At 33.3% G+C, this 19,053-nt stretch overlaps 2 protein-coding genes across 2 annotated transcripts; both read left to right on the forward strand.

The window, feature by feature from the left end:
* Window positions 1–10,235: 10,235 nt before the first annotated feature.
* LOC133172868 (uncharacterized) lies at window positions 10,236–12,353 on the forward strand. Its single transcript, XM_061307701.1, has 7 exons — window positions 10,236–10,671; window positions 10,779–10,959; window positions 11,073–11,156; window positions 11,250–11,330; window positions 11,438–11,555; window positions 11,662–11,816; window positions 12,010–12,353. Exons 1-5 carry the CDS (start codon window positions 10,236–10,238, stop codon window positions 11,517–11,519), a joined length of 864 nt encoding a protein of 287 aa, XP_061163685.1. The 3' UTR covers window positions 11,520–11,555; window positions 11,662–11,816; window positions 12,010–12,353.
* LOC133172869 (uncharacterized) lies at window positions 11,669–14,611 on the forward strand. Its single transcript, XM_061307702.1, has 5 exons — window positions 11,669–11,816; window positions 12,010–12,815; window positions 13,217–13,409; window positions 13,541–13,675; window positions 13,791–14,611. The coding sequence occupies exons 1-5, from the start codon at window positions 11,669–11,671 to the stop codon at window positions 14,609–14,611; spliced, it is 2,103 nt and encodes a 700-aa protein (XP_061163686.1).
* Window positions 14,612–19,053: the final 4,442 nt, after the last annotated feature.

Consider the following 19,053-nt stretch of genomic DNA (forward strand, 5'->3'; position numbering starts at 1 on the left):
GAAGAATACCTCCAGTAATGTACGAAGAGGTAAGACAACATCTGAAAGAAATATTAGAGGCAAATGCTATTTTGTTTGTTTGTATGTTGTTTAACGTCCCTCTCGAGAATTTTTCACTCATACGGAGACGCCACCACTTGCCGGTGGAGAGCTGCAAATTTTGTCCTATACTAGGCACTTACGGCCATTGAGCAGTGAGGGATCTTTTTCGTGCCAGCACCTACTGCGACACGGAACCTCGATTTATACGGTCTCATCCGAAGGACCGGTCTCCACGTCCCACAGTGGGATTCGAACCCGCGACGTAAGGATCAACTCCTTACTTCGCGACTCTAGAGCAGGCGCTCTAACCACTGCGCCACGCGGGCGACGGCAAATGCTAAAAGGGAATCAAAAAGTCCATATTGTTCTAATATTGTATTCGCTAAAAAGTCAGATGGTTCTTTAAGATTTTGTATTGTTTTAAGAAAGTTAAATAAAACCATCAAGGACGCGTACAATCTCCCTAGAGTTGAGGAAACAATAGATTCTTTTATTGGTAGTAAGTATTTTACAAAGTTAGATCTTAGATCAGGATACTGGCAGTGGAAATCAAAGAAGAAGATAAACACAAAACAGCATTTTCATTAGGTCCCCTTGGGTTTTATGAGTGTAACCGCATGGCTTTTGGTTTAACAAATGCTCCTGCCACATTTCAGCGGTTGATGGAAAATTGTATCGGGGAAATGAATCTAAAACAGTGTTTGATATTTTTAGATGACATCCTTGTTTTTCTTCTACTTTTGAAGAGCATTTAGATAGATTAGAAGGTGTCTTTAAGAGACTTGAAAAACACAATTTAAAATTGAAACCTTCAAAATGTGAATTTTTTATGTCGGAAGTGAAGTACGTAGGACATGTTGTGTCCGAAAAAGGAATACAAACAGATCCCGACAAAATTTCAGCATTAACTACATGACCAGTTCCTAAAGATATAAAATCTCTACGTTCTTTTCTAGGATTTACCGGCTACTACCGGAGATTTGTCAAAGTTAAGGCCTCTCAATGACTTATTAGGTGGACATCCTACTAATAAGAAGTCCAAGGCATGTAAGATAAAGAAGACTCCATGGGTGTGGGGTAAGAAAGAACAACAGTCATTTGAAACATTAATACAGAAACTTACATCACCCCTAATATAAGCTTTTGCAGTCTTTTCAAAACCCTTTAGTGTTAATATTGATGCTTCAAAGGAAGGTCTGGGGGCAGTACTTTAACAAAATCAGGGAGGTTTGGATAGTTATTGCGTATGCCAGTAGAGGACTACGGTCAAGTGAGCATAATTACCCTGCCCACAAATTAGAATTGTTATGTTTAAAACGGGCCTTATGTGACAAATTTCATGGCTATTTATATGGCAATACGTTTGATGTATTTGCAGATAATAATCCATTAACAATGTCACACAGGTGGTTGGCATCTCTTTCTAATTACAATTGTAAATTGCATTACAAAACAGGCAAATCAAACAGAGATGCTGATGGATTATCTCGTAGACCTACAGAAATTTGCCCTAATGTTATTAAGGCTTTGACTACAGCAGTGTTAGTAGAAAAGGAAGAACTTCCTTTGGTTGAAAGTCTAGTTTTGTCAGAAAATGCTACACTACAAAAGAGTAGTGAGGATAACGAATTACAAGAGTTTAGTAATATTAACTGGGCTGTAGAACAAAGAAAAGATACATCTATTAACAGACTTAATGAGTTGTTAGAAACAGGTTTGAAACCAGACAGTAAAGATTTAAAACATGAAAACCTAGAGTTTAGAGAATACCTGAGAGAGTGGAGAAATTATGAAATATCTAAAAATGTTCTTTATCGTCATACAAGGGTAGATGGAAAAAACATCAAACAACTAGTTTTACAATCACATTACAGAAATGTTGCTTTTAAGGGTATTCATAATGATGTTGGCCACCAGAGTCGAGAACTTTATGGCTGGCAAAAAAAGATTTTACTGGAATGGTATGGAAAAAAGAAATCAAAGAAAGAGTTGAAATCTGTGGTAGATGTGTTCAAAGAAACAGCAGAAAGCCCTGGAGCTAATCTTGTAAATATACAAACTACTAAACCTTTAGAAATACTGTGTATTGATTTTTTAACATTAGAAAAGTCTAAAGGTGGATTTAAAAATATTTTAGTAATAATTATAACCGACCATTTTACAAAATATGCAATGGCAGTGCCAACAAAGAATCAACTAGCAAAAACAACAGCTAAAGCTCAATTTGAGAATTTTATTTGTCATTATAGTTTCCCAGAAAGACTTCATTCCGACCAAGGTCGAAATTTTGAGAGTAAGGTAATTAAAGAGCTTTGTGCAATTAGTGGGATAAGTAAAAGTAGAACAACACCCTACCATCCAATGGGAAATGGTCTTGTAGAAAGGTTTAATCAGACTTTAATCAAAATGCTAGGCACTTTGGAAAATTATAAAAAGGAAGATTGGAAATCTTATATACTTCCTTTAGTACATGCTTATAATGCAACCAAACAAGATACTACAGGATTTAGCCCGCATTATTTAATGTTTGGTTGGCATCCAAGATTAGCTATTGATGCCTGTTTAAATTTAGATGACTCAGAGTCTTCAGTAAAACCTACAAGTCATCTAAACTATGCTGAAAAATTAAAGAAAAGATTACAATTTGCCTACAAAGTTGCAAGATCAAACATTGATAAAAATAGTTCTCGACACAAGGAAAATTATGACAATAGAGTTCGCTTTTCGAAATTAGAGATTGGAGACAGAGTGTTGATAAGGGTACTAGCTAAAACAGGGAAATGTAAACTTTCAGATAAGTGGGAGAAAGACCCCTATGTAGTACTAGACGTACCAAATTCCTGTGTACAAAGTGCAAAGGGCATCAGGAAAGGGACCTACAAGGTTACTGCACAGAAATTTATTATTACCTTTTATGTTTCTTGCAGATGAGGAAGAGATTGAAGAGACACCCCCAACAACAAAGGAAAATACCAGACAAAACAAGATGAAGAGGAAAAGTGAAGTAAGTGAAGAAGAGTCGGAATCGTCAGATTCAGAACAAGAAATATGTGTAACAAGACCCTACAACTCTAAAAGATAGTACAATGTCTTACACACTTCAGGAGTAGATCACAATACTGACCTCAATAGTTCAAGTGAACATATGAGATCAGGTGGTTCTAGGGCAATGTCCACTTTCAATGTTAGTAATGATATCAGTAGACCAAATCAACATACTTTCAATGTTAGCAATAACATCAGTAGACCAAATCAAAATACTTTCAATATCAGTAATAATGTCAGTAGACCTAATCAGCAGTTAGATTCATTTTCTTCTGTTGATCCTGAATCATATATTCAAGATAAGAACTCGAACACAATTTCGGGCTTAGATTATACAGATGTTAATCAAACTCAGCCACGAGAACGTGAAACGAGTCCGTCTACTGCACAACGAGACGTTCTACTCGAGTACGAAATGTACCAGATAGATATGGTGAATGGGTAGTTGGGGAACAGTGTGCGCAGGTTTGGTATGTATAGGGGGATAATGCCACAGGGTTATGAAATATTTATTATAGTTTTATGATCTTAAATTTAGTAATTTGCGAAGAAGAGTTACTAAATTAATTTTATATTAAATGATCTGAGATTTGATATGCAGGTCAGTAGGTGTGTAGTATAGTTTTATGACTGAATTTAGTAAGTAGCTAAAGGTAGTTACTTAAGTTATTTAATGATACTAATCATGAATTGTTTTTCAGAATAGTATATTATGAGACTTATCATGTACTGTTTTTGAAAATAGCATATATTATGATTTTTACTTGGACTATACTTGTTCTTTTGATTGATCATAAGCATTACAACTCATGTTACTGATGCATTGCAAATCTTCTTGTTTATAGGAGAAGACATCTACAAAGATCAAGTGTCAAGTAGTATGAGATATTATTTTAAATTAACTGAATATTTTAATTTCAGATGTGAATTTTCATAAATGAAATGTCAGGAGACATATTTTCTCTAAGAGGGGGAGAATGTCACAGGGTGAATAAATTATTATTCTGATAAATATTATATGTATGATTAAATATTTAATGACCTAATCACTAATCATCATTTCATTATCTTCATCATCATTTTCATCTATAAGGCATAGTGAATTACAGTCCTCTGGAATTTACTATGTGTTCATTCATAAAATATCTCGTTCATATTCATGGGGTTGAATGCTCATTGGTGGATTAAGGAGTGTGAAAGGTCAAAGGTGTTTGTGTCAGAATGGGTGAGGCTTGGAGTTGTCTGATTGGTTGATATTTTAGAGTGAGAAGTGTGTGAGTGGTTTTACTAGTTGCTTGGCGCCAAATACCCTAACTAATTCACTCCACCCTAGGACAGCCAGGAGTAAGGAAGAATTCCTCTCCTACTCCACAAAGTCTATCATTTTATAATGTGGACAATTTAACTGCCTATTCGGTAAGAAATTTTACCACCGTTGCTCTAGATAAATTAAATATATTATAAAGTAATTATCCACTTATTTACTTGAAGATAATTAGAACAGAAAAGCTAAAATATATTAAAGTAATTTATTGTGTGAATGTATAGGTTTGAGAGTGTATTCATTTATTGTCATTACTGTTATTGTTACAGGTCACTTTTTAGTCCTACCATGAAATTGAAAAATGTATGAATCGAACCCAACAGCTGTTTTCATTGTTATTATTAAAAAGGAGTAACAAATAAATTACGGCTGTGACAATGTGGCGTCCCTGGGTGGGCGCCATTTAAAATATATTACTAACCACTGAGCTATTGAGACCCGATATATTGACTGACTTTCACGCACCTGTGAACCTGATGACACATATTTAATTTACTATAACTGTATAATACACAATATACTGTTATCCTTGTGATAATTACATGTATATAGCAGTGACACAAATTTGAACAAGAAGAAGGAGAAAGCATAGAAAAACCCATTATATCCAGGGATTATTATGAGCACAGTGCGATAACTCATGTGAACCGTGTTCTCAGTGTTTCCGTTCTTGTGAAGGATAAGTAACATTGGCTTCCTATTTCTTATTACATGGGGACGAATGTAAACCTAAAGGGTTTGAGACAATTATTTTAATCAAGAAAATAAGGATAAAGTAATTAAAATGTACTCGATAGGGTGCATTGACCTGTAATCCAGGAACAGTAACAGAACCTTGTTTAGAATTATCTTAACATTATATCAACTTTTGCACGTCTAGGACGTTGAACTGAAACTCATAAAAGTTAATGTTTCAATTACAATTTATTTTATTAAATACTGGGATTTTGTCCAAATTTATTGCATAACTTGTTTACTTAAATCTTACTTGTTTATTCCATATGTAAATGAGTATTATGCTCTGTACATTATAAAAATAAGATTCAAACTTTACCAGGAGCTCCAACCTGGGCTGCACTCTTCTTAGCTGGGCTCTCCGGAACCATGTTCAAGGAGAGTCTGTATAAGAGCCACTATACGATCTTCTGTACGCCCTATCACTTTAAGAAATAAAACTCTTTGGAAAAGACTATTTGTCTCATTGGCTTACGATATATATATATATATATATATATATATATATATATATATATATATATATATATATATATATATATATATATATATATATATATATATATATATATATATACATACATATATATATATATATATATATATATATATATATATATATATATATATATATATATTCTCACATGATACATTATTCTGATATGGAAAAACATGAAAAATGTAATTTGGACTTCATTCTGATATAGGTTGAGAGACATGAAATAAAATGGGCTAAGCCTTTGAAAAGAAAAATAACTCTTCAGTTAAATTAAATATATCAACACTTGTAAAGAATTGCAATAAAATAAAACAAGTATTCATCCACGCAACTTGTCAATTTTGTAAACGACCTTTTTTATTAACAGGGTCAGTAATAATATATTTAGGAGTGAGGGCTAGGAAAATAGTTTGAATGACCTACGTAGTTTGCTACATTAATGCCCAAACGAATTATAAGCAGTGTGCAAAATGAATCGGTGCATTCTATAACTAGAGATAGCGTCATCGTAGGTATTGATGGAGTCTTAACTGTAAAATATGATTTCATGTAATATTATAGTTAAGCGGTAACATTCCAAATACTTCTAAACTGAAATCAAAGAAATTTCAAATCCCTTAAAAACGATAATATGCTGAATGTTCACAATGCTATAAATAGAATATGATACATGTGCTCGCGCTCTCTTAATACAATTGTACTTGAATATGTTTGTTTCTTTCCGAAACACCAATGAATGAACAAACAAAGTTTTTCGGGGCGTAATGTATGCGCAGATAGTTAAATCTGCCAGATGCCCCATATGGAATCAACAGTGATCAGCCGCAATAATAACAAGTGCACTTCATATCCTGCCTTTATTTGAAATGGAATGAATATTTTGTATAAAAAAAAATAAGCAATAAATAATCCCCCAAGCAACTGTCATTTGGCAGCATCCGATCAATTTTTTTTAGATGTTTCTTTTCAGGATTTCTCGTGTATAAATGGTTTCAAATGCACAAAATGCTCACTAAAAGTCTTCCATACATCCAATGCAAAATTTGTAGATTAATTTGTTCTTGATTGAGATAATTGCCAAATAATTTTGCAAACTTATATCATAATTTTTACTTGTTTGTAGCTAGATTTACAATATATCATTTATTAAAATAATTTGGATATTTATTAGTGCGCTGCATTGTAACCCAATTCGTTAACTCAGTGCCCTCTGCCTCTTTACTTTTTATTTTGGAACTCAATTCATTCAACCGACGTCAAAAATTCATAAATATATGTATTAAGAATTTTGTGGAAGAATACGCCAGACGATTAGTAAAAACTGAAAAGAACACCTTGACACTATGTCAGAATGGATTAAATGTACTAGATGTATGTTAAAATCTCGCATTAAGCGATTGAGGGGCAATATATGAAAACCATTTATCTTTCTTTGTTCAGTAATTCAGAAGTGAAAAAAGAATTGCATGTATATGGATTACATCATCAGTCTGTACTGGTCCCAGCTGACAGAACTCGTGCAACATTGTGTTTGTTTGTAAGGCTCATTATTTTTAATTGTATTTTAGAGAAATTGGGATTTAATTCTAAAAGTGGTAATGCAACTTATACATGTACCCATAGCTCCCTTTCTTAAGACAAAATATTCAAAATCGTATACTTTTTTTTTTATATTTTTGACATTCCCAACAACCAGAATGAATTTGAATTGCCATATCCATATTTGATTCCTTACCTTCATAAAAATGCTCACAAACAAAGATACTTAGAGAGTTCCAGTAAATGTTCTACCAAGCCTCTTTCTTTGCACTTCACTAAAATAAGAACAGCAGTGGAGAAACTTTAGGAGTACTTTACAACAACATATTCGAAGAGTCGTGTAAAGCAGAAGAGGCTAATTAAAATTCCAGGGAACTTTTGGAAAATTCGAATTCAACAAATTTTAACCAAAATCAATAATATAAATACTTACATTTTTTCAACTCCATATACAACCATTCCTCAAGATAATTAAAGTCGAGGTTTTTGGACATCATTTTTCAAAAAAAAAACGGAACTGGCAAATTTTACTTACCCTGCCATTGGTCATTTGCAGAACAATTTTGTTAAAAATAAATCTGAATTGTACACACAAGTACTCTGAAAATGATATTAAAACAATGCTCGAGTTTCTGATTGACAATATCTATGTGTTTTTTTTTTTTTTTTTTTTTTTTTGGAGACCATGGTCTTCCAGCAATCTGTTGGAAATCCCATGTGTACCGATTGCGCCCCGTTTTAAGCAGACCTATTTCTGTTTTCATATGAAACGGAATTTATTCAAAATCTTATACATGAGAAGGAGAAAACACTTGTTTTGGCCTTCAACTCGACATTTAGATATATCGACGACATATTACCAATTAAAAATAGTTATTTCCATTCTTATGTCGACACAATGTATCCCACTGAGCTTGAAATTAAAGGTACTACAGAGTCTAAACATTTGTTTCATATTAAGATATTTTTCTATAAAAAGACATTAATGGTATCCTAACAACAGGGCTTTCTGATAAAACTGATGACTTTAACTTTTCGATCGTCAATTTTCTTTACTTCTTTACTTATACAGCAATATACATTTATCACCACGAGGTTCATATCTCTCAGTTGATTCGATACGCAAGGGCATGTTCTACGTTCGAACAATTTCTAAAATGAATTAAGTTACTGACAAACAAGTTGATGAAACAAGAATATCAATATTCTCGTTTGAAGTCATTATTTCGTAATTTGTATGGTCGATATAATGACTTTGTCAGCAAATACAGTCCATCATTAAGTCAAATTCTGACTGACGTTGTTCACAGTAATTATTAGGCCGCTGAATTGTCGACGGGTTTTCAGTTATATCCCGATCATGACAAGGAGCAAACAGCGGGTTTGATAGGTCGGAAGAGATGCTCACTCCTCCATGGCACCTGATCCGACCTCTGATGTTTTAGAAATCCGTGTTTGCTCTGCTCCTTATTTGTATTGTTTTAAAGACTCTCAATTTGAGATTGAATACTGTTCGTCATTTCCATATATTGTATTTATATAAGCAAGCAAACATCTACAAGTAAGTGAAAAGCCTTGATTGATAGTTTTTGTAAGATTGATAAGATATGTTTCTTGAAAGTAATTGAAATACAGGCTGTAGGAGCCAAAATTCTATTTTTACAAAACAAGGAAACAAGCAGATGTACATGTTTTAAATGGGCTCTAAGGTTAATAAAAGTTTTAAATTGTGTAAAAGATATAATTTACCAATTCATTATTTAATTTTCTTTATGTCTTGTATGTCTTGAGGCATGTTAGGCAAAGATTGTCAACAATTTAGCACACAAAAAACGTAAATATTCGCAGCATATTTATAAGAACTATAACCTGTTTTTTTTTTCATCGTTCTCTTTCCATGATATATTCCTTTTTAATAACAAAATTTTGTTTAGCTGTTGAATTTCAATCTTTTCATGCTTGTAAATCTGCGAATAACAGAACGAGGAATTAGGTAACTTAAAGGTGCATAGACACAGATTGGAAGTTTTTGTTTTCTCAAATTTTCTGTATAATATCACAACTTATATGTTGCTATAGCATTTCACATGAAAATTAAATTAAAAACTTATTTAAACTGGTAATTATTGAAACTAAGAATTTCGGGAGGCGTTTGATTAACACATCCTTGCACTTTCACAATTTTTAACTTTATCCTTAATACTTAAGAAAGGTAGCAATTTTGGTGTGTATTAATGAATAATATTACATTAGTAATCCAGAAAATTCAGAGTTAAAATGTTCGAAAGCAAAACCACTCACTTAAGTATTGTCAGCCCGTGCTCAGTGTTGTGTAGTTGTGTACAGAGTTTAACAAATTGAATACACCCGTGAAACGTAAATTGTTTTTGTAAACAGGGCACGAGCTCTGTTGTTGTTAATGTTTACGTTTCACCGGTTGTGTTCAATTGTTAAACTCTGCACACACCACTGAGCACGGACTGACAATACTGGTGGGAGGATTTTGCTTTCTACATCTCTACTCTGAAATTTCTGCATTATAGTTTTAATTTTTTTCATTAAAAAACAACAAAATTGCTACTTTTTTTCTAAAGTAATAAGGATAAAGTTAAAATTTGTGAAAGTGCAAGGATGTGTCTATCAAACGCGTCCAGAAATTCTAAGTTTCAATAACTTCAGGGGGTCGTAGCATGAAGGGTACTTAAGTCTAAGACCATGCTTAAGTAGGACTCAAGTACAGTCTTAAACTTAAGACCGTAACTAGAAGCGTGCTAAGATTTGACCATCTTAGCAAAACATAGGCGGTCGGTAGAGGTGACTTAAGGTATCGGATGTACAATTGAGCATGAGAGCTCGGCATTTTCCGGAATGACCTCGGTAGATTACGGGGGAAAGTAAAAAATCTTTAAATGCATATTTTTTTTTTCATTCAACTGGATTAATACTCATATATAACAATTTTATGTAGAATTTGATACCCGAAAATTATTTTTAAGTTTAAAAACCAAAATATCTAAATATCTCGTGACGTTGTTATAAACAGTTTTCAATATGGCGGCGTCCATGTTGCAGCGGAATAAAAAAGGTCGCTTCAAAAAGTCGTCGAAAATTAATGTGTTAGTCGACCATAACTATATATCTGGTCATATTTGTGAAAGGGACACGTGTGAAACGTGTTTTCCTGGTATGAAAAGTTTGATCAATAGCAAAAAGTTTAGTGCAAACGGGTGGCGAAGTGGAAGACGGGTGATAGAGTGGGTGTCAGTTATAGATGCCCTGGAAAATTGCAGGCACTGTAAATGTGGGCCTCTTTACCTTACAAAAAGAACCATCAAGGGTGAGATGAAACTTGGACTGGGCGGGTATCTGAATGTCCAGTGTACTTTTTGTCTGAGGCCCAACAGGATTCCTTATGGGAAAACGCACAGAGACGAGGAGCATGGCAAGGGGATGCCGAGTTTTTGTATAAATACAAAAATTGGTGCAGGTATGTTGTTTGCCAATATCTCTGATTTTATTGTCCTAATGATGTTATATTCTGTTGTAAATTTTATTAAAAGCTTGAAAGGAATAACAAACAAATATTCCTTGTAGCCATGATTGACAATGTCGGTGGACCCCAGCGAATGAACAATCTGCTTACAACATTAGATTTACCATTCATAAATAACAGAAGTTTGAAAACTATGGAAAGGAGGGCTGGGCAGATTATTGAGAAATATGCCAAAGATAACATGAAGGAAGAAAGCATGATGGCCTTTGAGAAAGAAATGATGTAATCAAAATTATGTTTATGTATTAAATAAAATACCTCTAATACAGGTAAATGTTTTGAATACAAATGCAACATAAATTTAACATAACTACATGTATAACTGTATATTTCAGAGCTGTTTCACAGAAAGAAGAGGGAGATTTTAAAGAGGAGTTTACTGATTTGGGGGTAGCAGTAATTCCTGATGAATTTATTGGGTAAATTTTCATTTAACATTATTATCGTTATCACAACAATGAAGAATACATAACAGTGTTAACCTGTATTACTTCTGATTTTATTCTTTACAGGGATGTTTCCAGAATGCCCGAATCAGTTTGCAATGAAATTGACCATGATTCCTCACTTGATTCCCTTGATCATGACCATTGGTAAATATCAAAATTTAGAATAGGCACTGCACTAATACTGATGAAAAAAATTATAAAATTTTTGTATATCATATAGAAATATGATCAATAATGGTAATGTGTTGTAGCTCTGGAGGGTCCAAACTCAAATTTGATGAAAAGAAAGTTGTGCCAGATTGTAACGCAGAAGACAGTTTCCAAAAAAAATGAAAATACATCTTCTTGTACACTTGATCATCACCAAGGGTAATTTATTTTTCTTTGGAATGAGAATTGATGAATTAGACAGATATTATATTGTTGAAAAAAATAGTCATATAAATAAATTATTTTCACTTTTATTTTGATATAGCTCAGGAATGCCAGGCTTCACTCATGATGGCCATAAAACACAGAAGATACATCCGGCAGTGAAAAAGAAACTTTCCTTTGCTCCTAAAAGTCGTAGAGGCATGACAGTTTGCATCGATCATGGGTGGCAGAAAAGGGGGTTTGACAGTCTAACAGGTAGTTAAAAAAAGAATTCCCCGGGGAATATGTTAAATAAAGCAATTATAACTGATAAATTGTCTTTGATTTTTTCCATATATTTTTTTATATCATATTTTTAAATTCACAAAAATAATTATATACATTTTTTATTAAAGTGTTGAAAGTTTGTTAATAAATAACTTTATGCAACATGGGATTTTTTTCACAGGTCATACATTTATGATGAGCAAGGAAAATAAAGTTCTGAAGACTGTCATAAAGCACCGTACTTGTGGAGTATGTAAATGGTGGAGAAGAAACAGAACAGGGCTAAAAGTCAGAGAACATCGCTGTGTGTGGAATCATAAAGGGTCTGCGAGGGCTATGGAAAGTGAGGCAGGCCTGAAAGCCATCAAAGACATGATCCAACAAGGTACGCCTGTTGAAATTATAGAGGGTGATGGCGATAACACACTTGTTGCACGCTTGCAAAAGAATATGGGTGTGACTGTTAAAAAAAAGCTTGACAGAAATCATTGTATTAAAAACATTGTCAAACTCTTATATGACCTACGCAACAGGAAGGAAGTTAGTCTCAGTAATCAGGTTATTCAGCATCTCCATAAGTGTATCAAGTACATATTTAGCAAAAACAAAGGTGATGTAGATGGGATGCGGGAAAACCTCAAAGCGCTGATTCCTCACCAGTTTGGAGAACATAGTAATTGTCATGCACGTTTTTGTGGTTACAAGCGCGTAGGAAACTCAGCGAAATATAGTCATCGAAGTTTGCCATACAAAGCACCACTCAGTGACCCTTTACTGCGTGAGAAATTAACCTTGCTTTTTGAACCAATAATAGCTAAGTCGGCCATGTATGTGGACCTGGGTTCAAGCCAGGCATGTGAGTATGCCAATCGTGCAGCAATGCTCAAAGCCCCTAAGCACTTGCATTATGGAGAGAGTGAGAGCCTTGACTTTCGTATTCATGCAACAGCTGCAAGCATAAATGTTGGAAGGAAATATCTCTCAGAGGTTCTGCTTTGGTGTTGAAGTTTTAGTTCTTTTGTTTCTTCATTGGGTTGTAAGTTGTTTGCTTGTTTCATATTTAGTTGGTCATTACAAATTTCAGTTATGTTTTTTAATTATTACTTGCATTTTCATGAGTGTCTTTCTTGTGGTATTTGATGTCTTCCATTTGTATCTCCATGATAGAAACGATTGACATTCTATCCTATTCCTATATTTCAATATCATTTAATTGTGATCTAAATGAAATAATTGTATATGCCCCCAAGGGTCCTTCATTGGTGAATAAACATATAATTTAAAAAAAAAAAGAAAAGATAATTCATGTAATTGTGCCACTTTAATTAGGATATACCAGATATTTAATTGTGTTTAAAAATGTCTTCATCTATTTTTTATGATTTCAGGCTTTTAGTAAAAGTGGTCTGTCTCCGGGTCATTTCAACATGAAGTTCTCTAGCAAAGTAGATGAAGACAGGAAAAAGAAAAGAGAAAAGATGAGACTACCAGAGACCAAACGTCGTCGTCTTATCCTAAAACAAGAAAGAGCAACTCAAAAGGATGCATTTGAGGCTTCAGAGGGGTCCACTTATCAATCAGGTTAACTATTCTAGTAGATTCGAAATATATGTTTTCTTAATAAAAGAAAGTAAAATCTGTAGGAAAGCAAATACTTTATGTTATATAGATATGTATGCTAACAATTTGAATAACAATGTTTGCATTGTTAGAGGTTGGTCTTGGTGCAGAAGCTGACATTGAAAAAGTACCAGATCCCATTACCAAGCCAACATTTAGTGCTGTTCAAAAGCTGAAGAACATGAAGCCAACATTCATTGTTTTTGATCTGGAAACAACTGGGCTTAGTAAGTTGCTCATTATTTTAAGCCTATTCTATTTTTAGCAAAAGTGGTTGCTTGTATTATCATTATAAATACTCTAAAATATCAAGTAAAAATTGAAGTAATTGTATTTCTGTAGTCAGACAAGGAGCCATGCCTCATATTACTCAAATTGGTGCTGTGGAGATGGAGTCTGGAGATTCATTCTCGACTTATGTTCTACCAAAAATACCCATAGAACCTGGAGCAGAGCAAACGACAGGAATAGTCTGTGATGGAACATCAGTTTACGCTAATGGATCCAAAGTTGTTGCAGTTCCCATTCGTGACGCAGTTTCAAATTTTCTTACCTGGTTGAGTACATTTAGGAATAATGGAGTCATCATCATAGCTCACAACGGTCGAGTATTTGATTTCCGAGTCCTTTCCTATGCTGTTGAACGGATTGGTTTACAGAAACAGTTTCTTGAAAATGTGTCAGGTTTTACTGACTCGTTGTCTTTGATTCGATCAAAACATAAAAAACTAGAAAAGTATACACAGATATATCTTGCTAAGCACTTTTGTAAAGAGTCATATTCTGCACATGATGCTGTGGAAGATGTGAAAATGCTTTCCAAAATATTATCTATTGCTGTTTGTAAATCTGATCTGTCCAAATCTGCATATGATGCAGAAACACATTTCCTTCAAGAAAAGTTTAGTGCGGCAAAAGCCTTGTATCTGCCATCTTTGAGTGCTCTTGTTGGCAATGGTGTTCTAAAAATGAACATGGCAGAGAATGTTGCAGGCTCTGGACTTGGTTTGCATCATTTGAAAATAATTCATAAACGTGCAGGCGAAGATGGTCTGCGTAATGTTTTTTGTGCAAAAAACTCTCATGGTAAACCAAGAGTGACCAATGACTGTAAAGTGTTAGATACTGTAATACCCAAGTTGTGTCATTTTTTCTCACAATAACAATGTACCTGTTACTAGGAAAAGATATTTTTATGCGTACCATAAATTTTTGCACTCATGTTTTTTGTGTGAAAAACTCGTTGTGTCAAGTTTTTTTTGTACTTGTTACTTTTTTTTGAATAGTATTCAATTTTATGAGTACCATAAGTATTTGCACTTGTGCTTGTTTGCTTTATGTCCCTTCAAAAATATTTCACTCATATTGGGACATGACAACTTGCTGGTGAAAGGTTGCAAGTTTTGACCTGTGCTTGGCATCTATGAGCAGTAAGTGATTTTTATGCTAGCACCTGTTGTGAAATGTGATGTATTTGAACCCAAAACTTGATGTATTTTGTAAATAAGCTACTGTTTTACACATTGTAATATCCATCTATTGTTTTTGTTTGATGCAGTATGATTCTTAGTTAGATGACATTGTCATAGCTACTTACATAAAACACAATCATGTTCAATAAGAGAAAAAAATTCTTACTTATAAAAATGAATATTTTTTTTTTTATTCATTAAACAAAATTAACTTGTATGGAAATTCAATATTCATAATGGTTTTAAAGAGCAGAAAAACACAGTGATTGATGTGTAAATAACCATGTAATAAACTAGGTACAATTCTCCTTTCTTCAATATTATTTCTTGTATGTGTGTCAAGGGGAAGGGGGGGGGGGTAAATTGGAAATTTTCTCTTCAAAATATAATTGAGAAAGATAAAATTAGTTATTTTATTTCAAAAATATATTGTTTATTATTATCATCAAATCACTTTTTTACCAAATATCAATTATATTGTACAGATTTTGGACATCAACAGAAAAATATCATGTTTTCGTGCATTATATTTCAAATGCTGGAGTTACTCCCCCATAGTAATTTGGCGGGAAAAAATTCTATTTTTAGAAACTTTATACCCATACCTATCAAATGAGTATATGGGATGTATACCTTACCATGCATCATTTTTTAGTCAATTGTACATCAGATACCTTAAGTATGCCTCAACTTTTTTATACCCATATTTAGAGCTATAAAGTTTGAATCTGGGCGTTAAAACATTCCTCTATTCAAGTTATGCATTAAAGAAAATAAATATCGCTATTATATACTGGTATAAGAATTTCAGTTTTTTGTCGGCGGGGGGGGGGGGGGGGGGGGGGGGGTTATCGATTAACGATTCCAATATCACACTCAACATGGCATACATATAGATGCAAAAATTTTATTTTGGGGATACTTTTGAAATATTAGTGGGACCTAGGTTATAAACACTAATCATTATAAGTAAATTATACACACTAATCCTGGATTTCATTTTCACTGTGAACATGTGAGGTGAAATAGACTAAGAGTCAGAAAAATTGTCCGTGAGTTAGAGGATAATGACTAGGAACCTAATAAAAAGTGTCTGTAAATAAGATTCAATGTAGAACTCGACAAGCGCGGATTCACTTGGTTGCTCACTACCGTCCGAGAGAGAGAACTGTTGATAACCTGGAGACATACGAAAAATTATCTCCTGAAAACAATTCTTTTCGATCCTTGATTAAATTTAAATAAGTACATGTACATCATAAAGTGTCTACAGTCTTTGCTTGCCGATATTGGCTGATACATTGGGGGGGGGGGGGGGGGGAAGAATTCAAAATGTCCCTATTGTTTTGTACTTTATTATTAGAATTTTAATTTCAAGTAGATAGACGTTCCGTTATCCTGCCATGTCTGCGAAAATGACAAAGCGAGTGAACATTTGTCAAATTAAAAGAATTACAACAAAAGGTAAACTGAAAACATCGCAGTCTCGAGTGATTAACAAAACTCATGCATTTACATTGAACCCTTGCTACTTTGTGAAATATTTATTTTCAAATATTTAGAATTATTTTTAACAAAATTATAATTTTAATACAAAATCTAAATAAATGTTACCTAAATAAAATTGAAGAAAGGACGTCGAATTTACATATAATTAAAACATAACTGTATATTTTCTTTATCAATACAAGTACATAAATTGAAAAACTAGCTTGATTCATAAGAAATATTGCGAACATAAGGTTGACTTAGCTAAGACCTTGATTAGTTCGTTTTATGTTACGGTTTGAGACATACTTAAGTAGTACTTAGGCAGGTCCTAAGATTGTGCCTAAGTCATACTTATGACCCTACTTTAGTCAAAAACTTAGCAAGCTTTATGTTACGACCCCAGATGAAATAAGATTTTTATCAAATTTTCGTATGAAATACTATAGCAACATATAAGTCATGAAATTATTCAGATAACTTGAGTAAATATTAACTTCAAATCTGTGTCTTAGCACCTTTTAAGTCAGAAAGTTGTTTCAAACCATCACCATGATCACACCGAACTCCACTCCATGGTTAAGAAATATTAACGTAATATAAAACTTAATAAAAGTTTCTTTTTATAAATATGTATAAATATAATTATTCATATTATTGATTTATAAATATAAACATTAGAAAAGAAATACATGTAGAACTACCAATCCAAACAAGTTTTGTTAAAAATAAAGGTTTTATATTTCACCACTTCATCAAGATCCTGACAGCCCAGTGGTTAAAGCGTTCGCCCACCAAGCGAATGGTCATGGGATCGAATCCTGTTGGGAACAGGATTTTTTCTTTTCATTTATTTATTTATTTTCTTTAATTTTCTTTCTTTTACATTATTTTTGCTGAATTAACAAATGTGTTAACTCGACATTTATAGTTTTTGTGAAGAAATCATTATAAAAATGATTTATAACCCATTTAAGCAGTTTTATCGACTGCGTAATGGTGACTTAATGGTGGCTTAAAGGTAGTTTAATTGTAGCTTAATGGAGTTTGGACATTAAGCAGCTATAAGTCTGGCTTACTGGTGGCTTAATGGTGACTTAAAGATTATCTAGAAGCTTCCATTAAGCACCTACATGTATATGTCACCATTAAGCCACCATTACGCTACCTTTAAGCAATCATTAAGGACTTTGGAAGGCTTAATGGTAACTTAATGGTGGTGTATTTATTACTTAAAGGTAGCTTAAAGGTGCTTATTTAATGGTGACTTAAAGACAACCATTCAGCTAAATTTAAAGGAAGTGTTTCATTTTGTAAAAATCCACAGTTGGTCAAAGAAATGTGTAAGCAACCTTACTGTTGCTTCAGTTTTGTTCAAATCATAACCCCCCCCCCTTCTCCTTTTGGCAGTAGTTCGGGACCACTTTTGAATTTAAACCTTTCAATACTGAACTGTTTTTTTTTTTCTAGCCACAGTGCTCAGGTGAGCCATATAACCCATGGACCTCTTGTCTGCATTTAGGCCATAATAAAAAAAATTCCTAAATTCTCATCAAAATTGTTTTGGAAAATCAAGGCGGGCGGGCAGATTTTATTTTATATTTTTTTATTTTTTCATTGTGCAAATTTTTTGTTGATCTGATCAATCAGTGCAAATTTATCAACAGTATAGCTCACGAGTTTTAAATAAATAAGCACTTCGTTATTTTGATGTTGATTTTTTTTCCTTACGAAAGACTACTAATCTCATTCTATAAATTAGAATGCTCATTCCACATATGAGATTTGAATCACGAGATTTAAATTTCGAGATTTAAAATTTAAATAACCCAGTGAGAAACATTTTCCTTCCAGAATTGCCTTCCTCTACGCTCTACCGTTCACGGTAGCTCAATCGGTAGAGCGGTCGCTCCGGATCGGGAGGTCGTGAGTTCGAATCTAGGCTACGATTGACCTAAGTCGATACAAAATAGGTAGCAACTGTTCCTTCGCCATGCGCTTGGCACTTTGAAGTGAAGGTTGTAGATCCTTCGGATGAGACCTTAAAAACCTAGGCCCCTTGTCACGGCAGACGTTGGCACGATAAAGTTCCCTTACTGCTCAATGGCCCTGAGTACCGAGTAAAGGTCAAATTTTGAAGCCCTTCACCGGTATATGTTGAGTCTCTATATGAGTGAAAAATTCTCGAGTAGGACGTAAAACAACATACAATCAATCAATCAATCCCCCTCTACGCTCCCAACTTCTTTGTCAACGTTTCTTGTACAAGATTCTTGTGCAAGATATAAAATGGAATATTTAGAGTTTTTAAAATTGTATTTTAAAACTATCATTTCTTAAAAGGATTTATTTTCGCTGTTTCTATTTGCGATATAAAAATTAAAAAGTTACATATAATTTTTTTAACCATTTATAATTTTTCAAGGAATCTTATTTTTGAAAGAAGTGTATAATTTTGTGTAATTTTTGTTAGATGAAAATATATCATATATGAAATACCCATTAAGTACTATTATACTTCATATAACTTAAATAAAATCTTAAATAAAAATTTAAATAAAATCTGATTTGCAATTAAATTATACAAAATTGGTTTCTCCAGAATAATGTATTCTTGTGATTAGCTTTTTTCATTTTTCACAATG

This window comes from Saccostrea echinata, unplaced genomic scaffold (assembly GCF_033153115.1).
Source record: "Saccostrea echinata isolate AGI-Se365-2 ecotype Australia unplaced genomic scaffold, CSIRO_AGI_Sech_v1 ptg000055l, whole genome shotgun sequence".
NCBI lineage: Eukaryota > Metazoa > Mollusca > Bivalvia > Ostreida > Ostreidae > Saccostrea > Saccostrea echinata.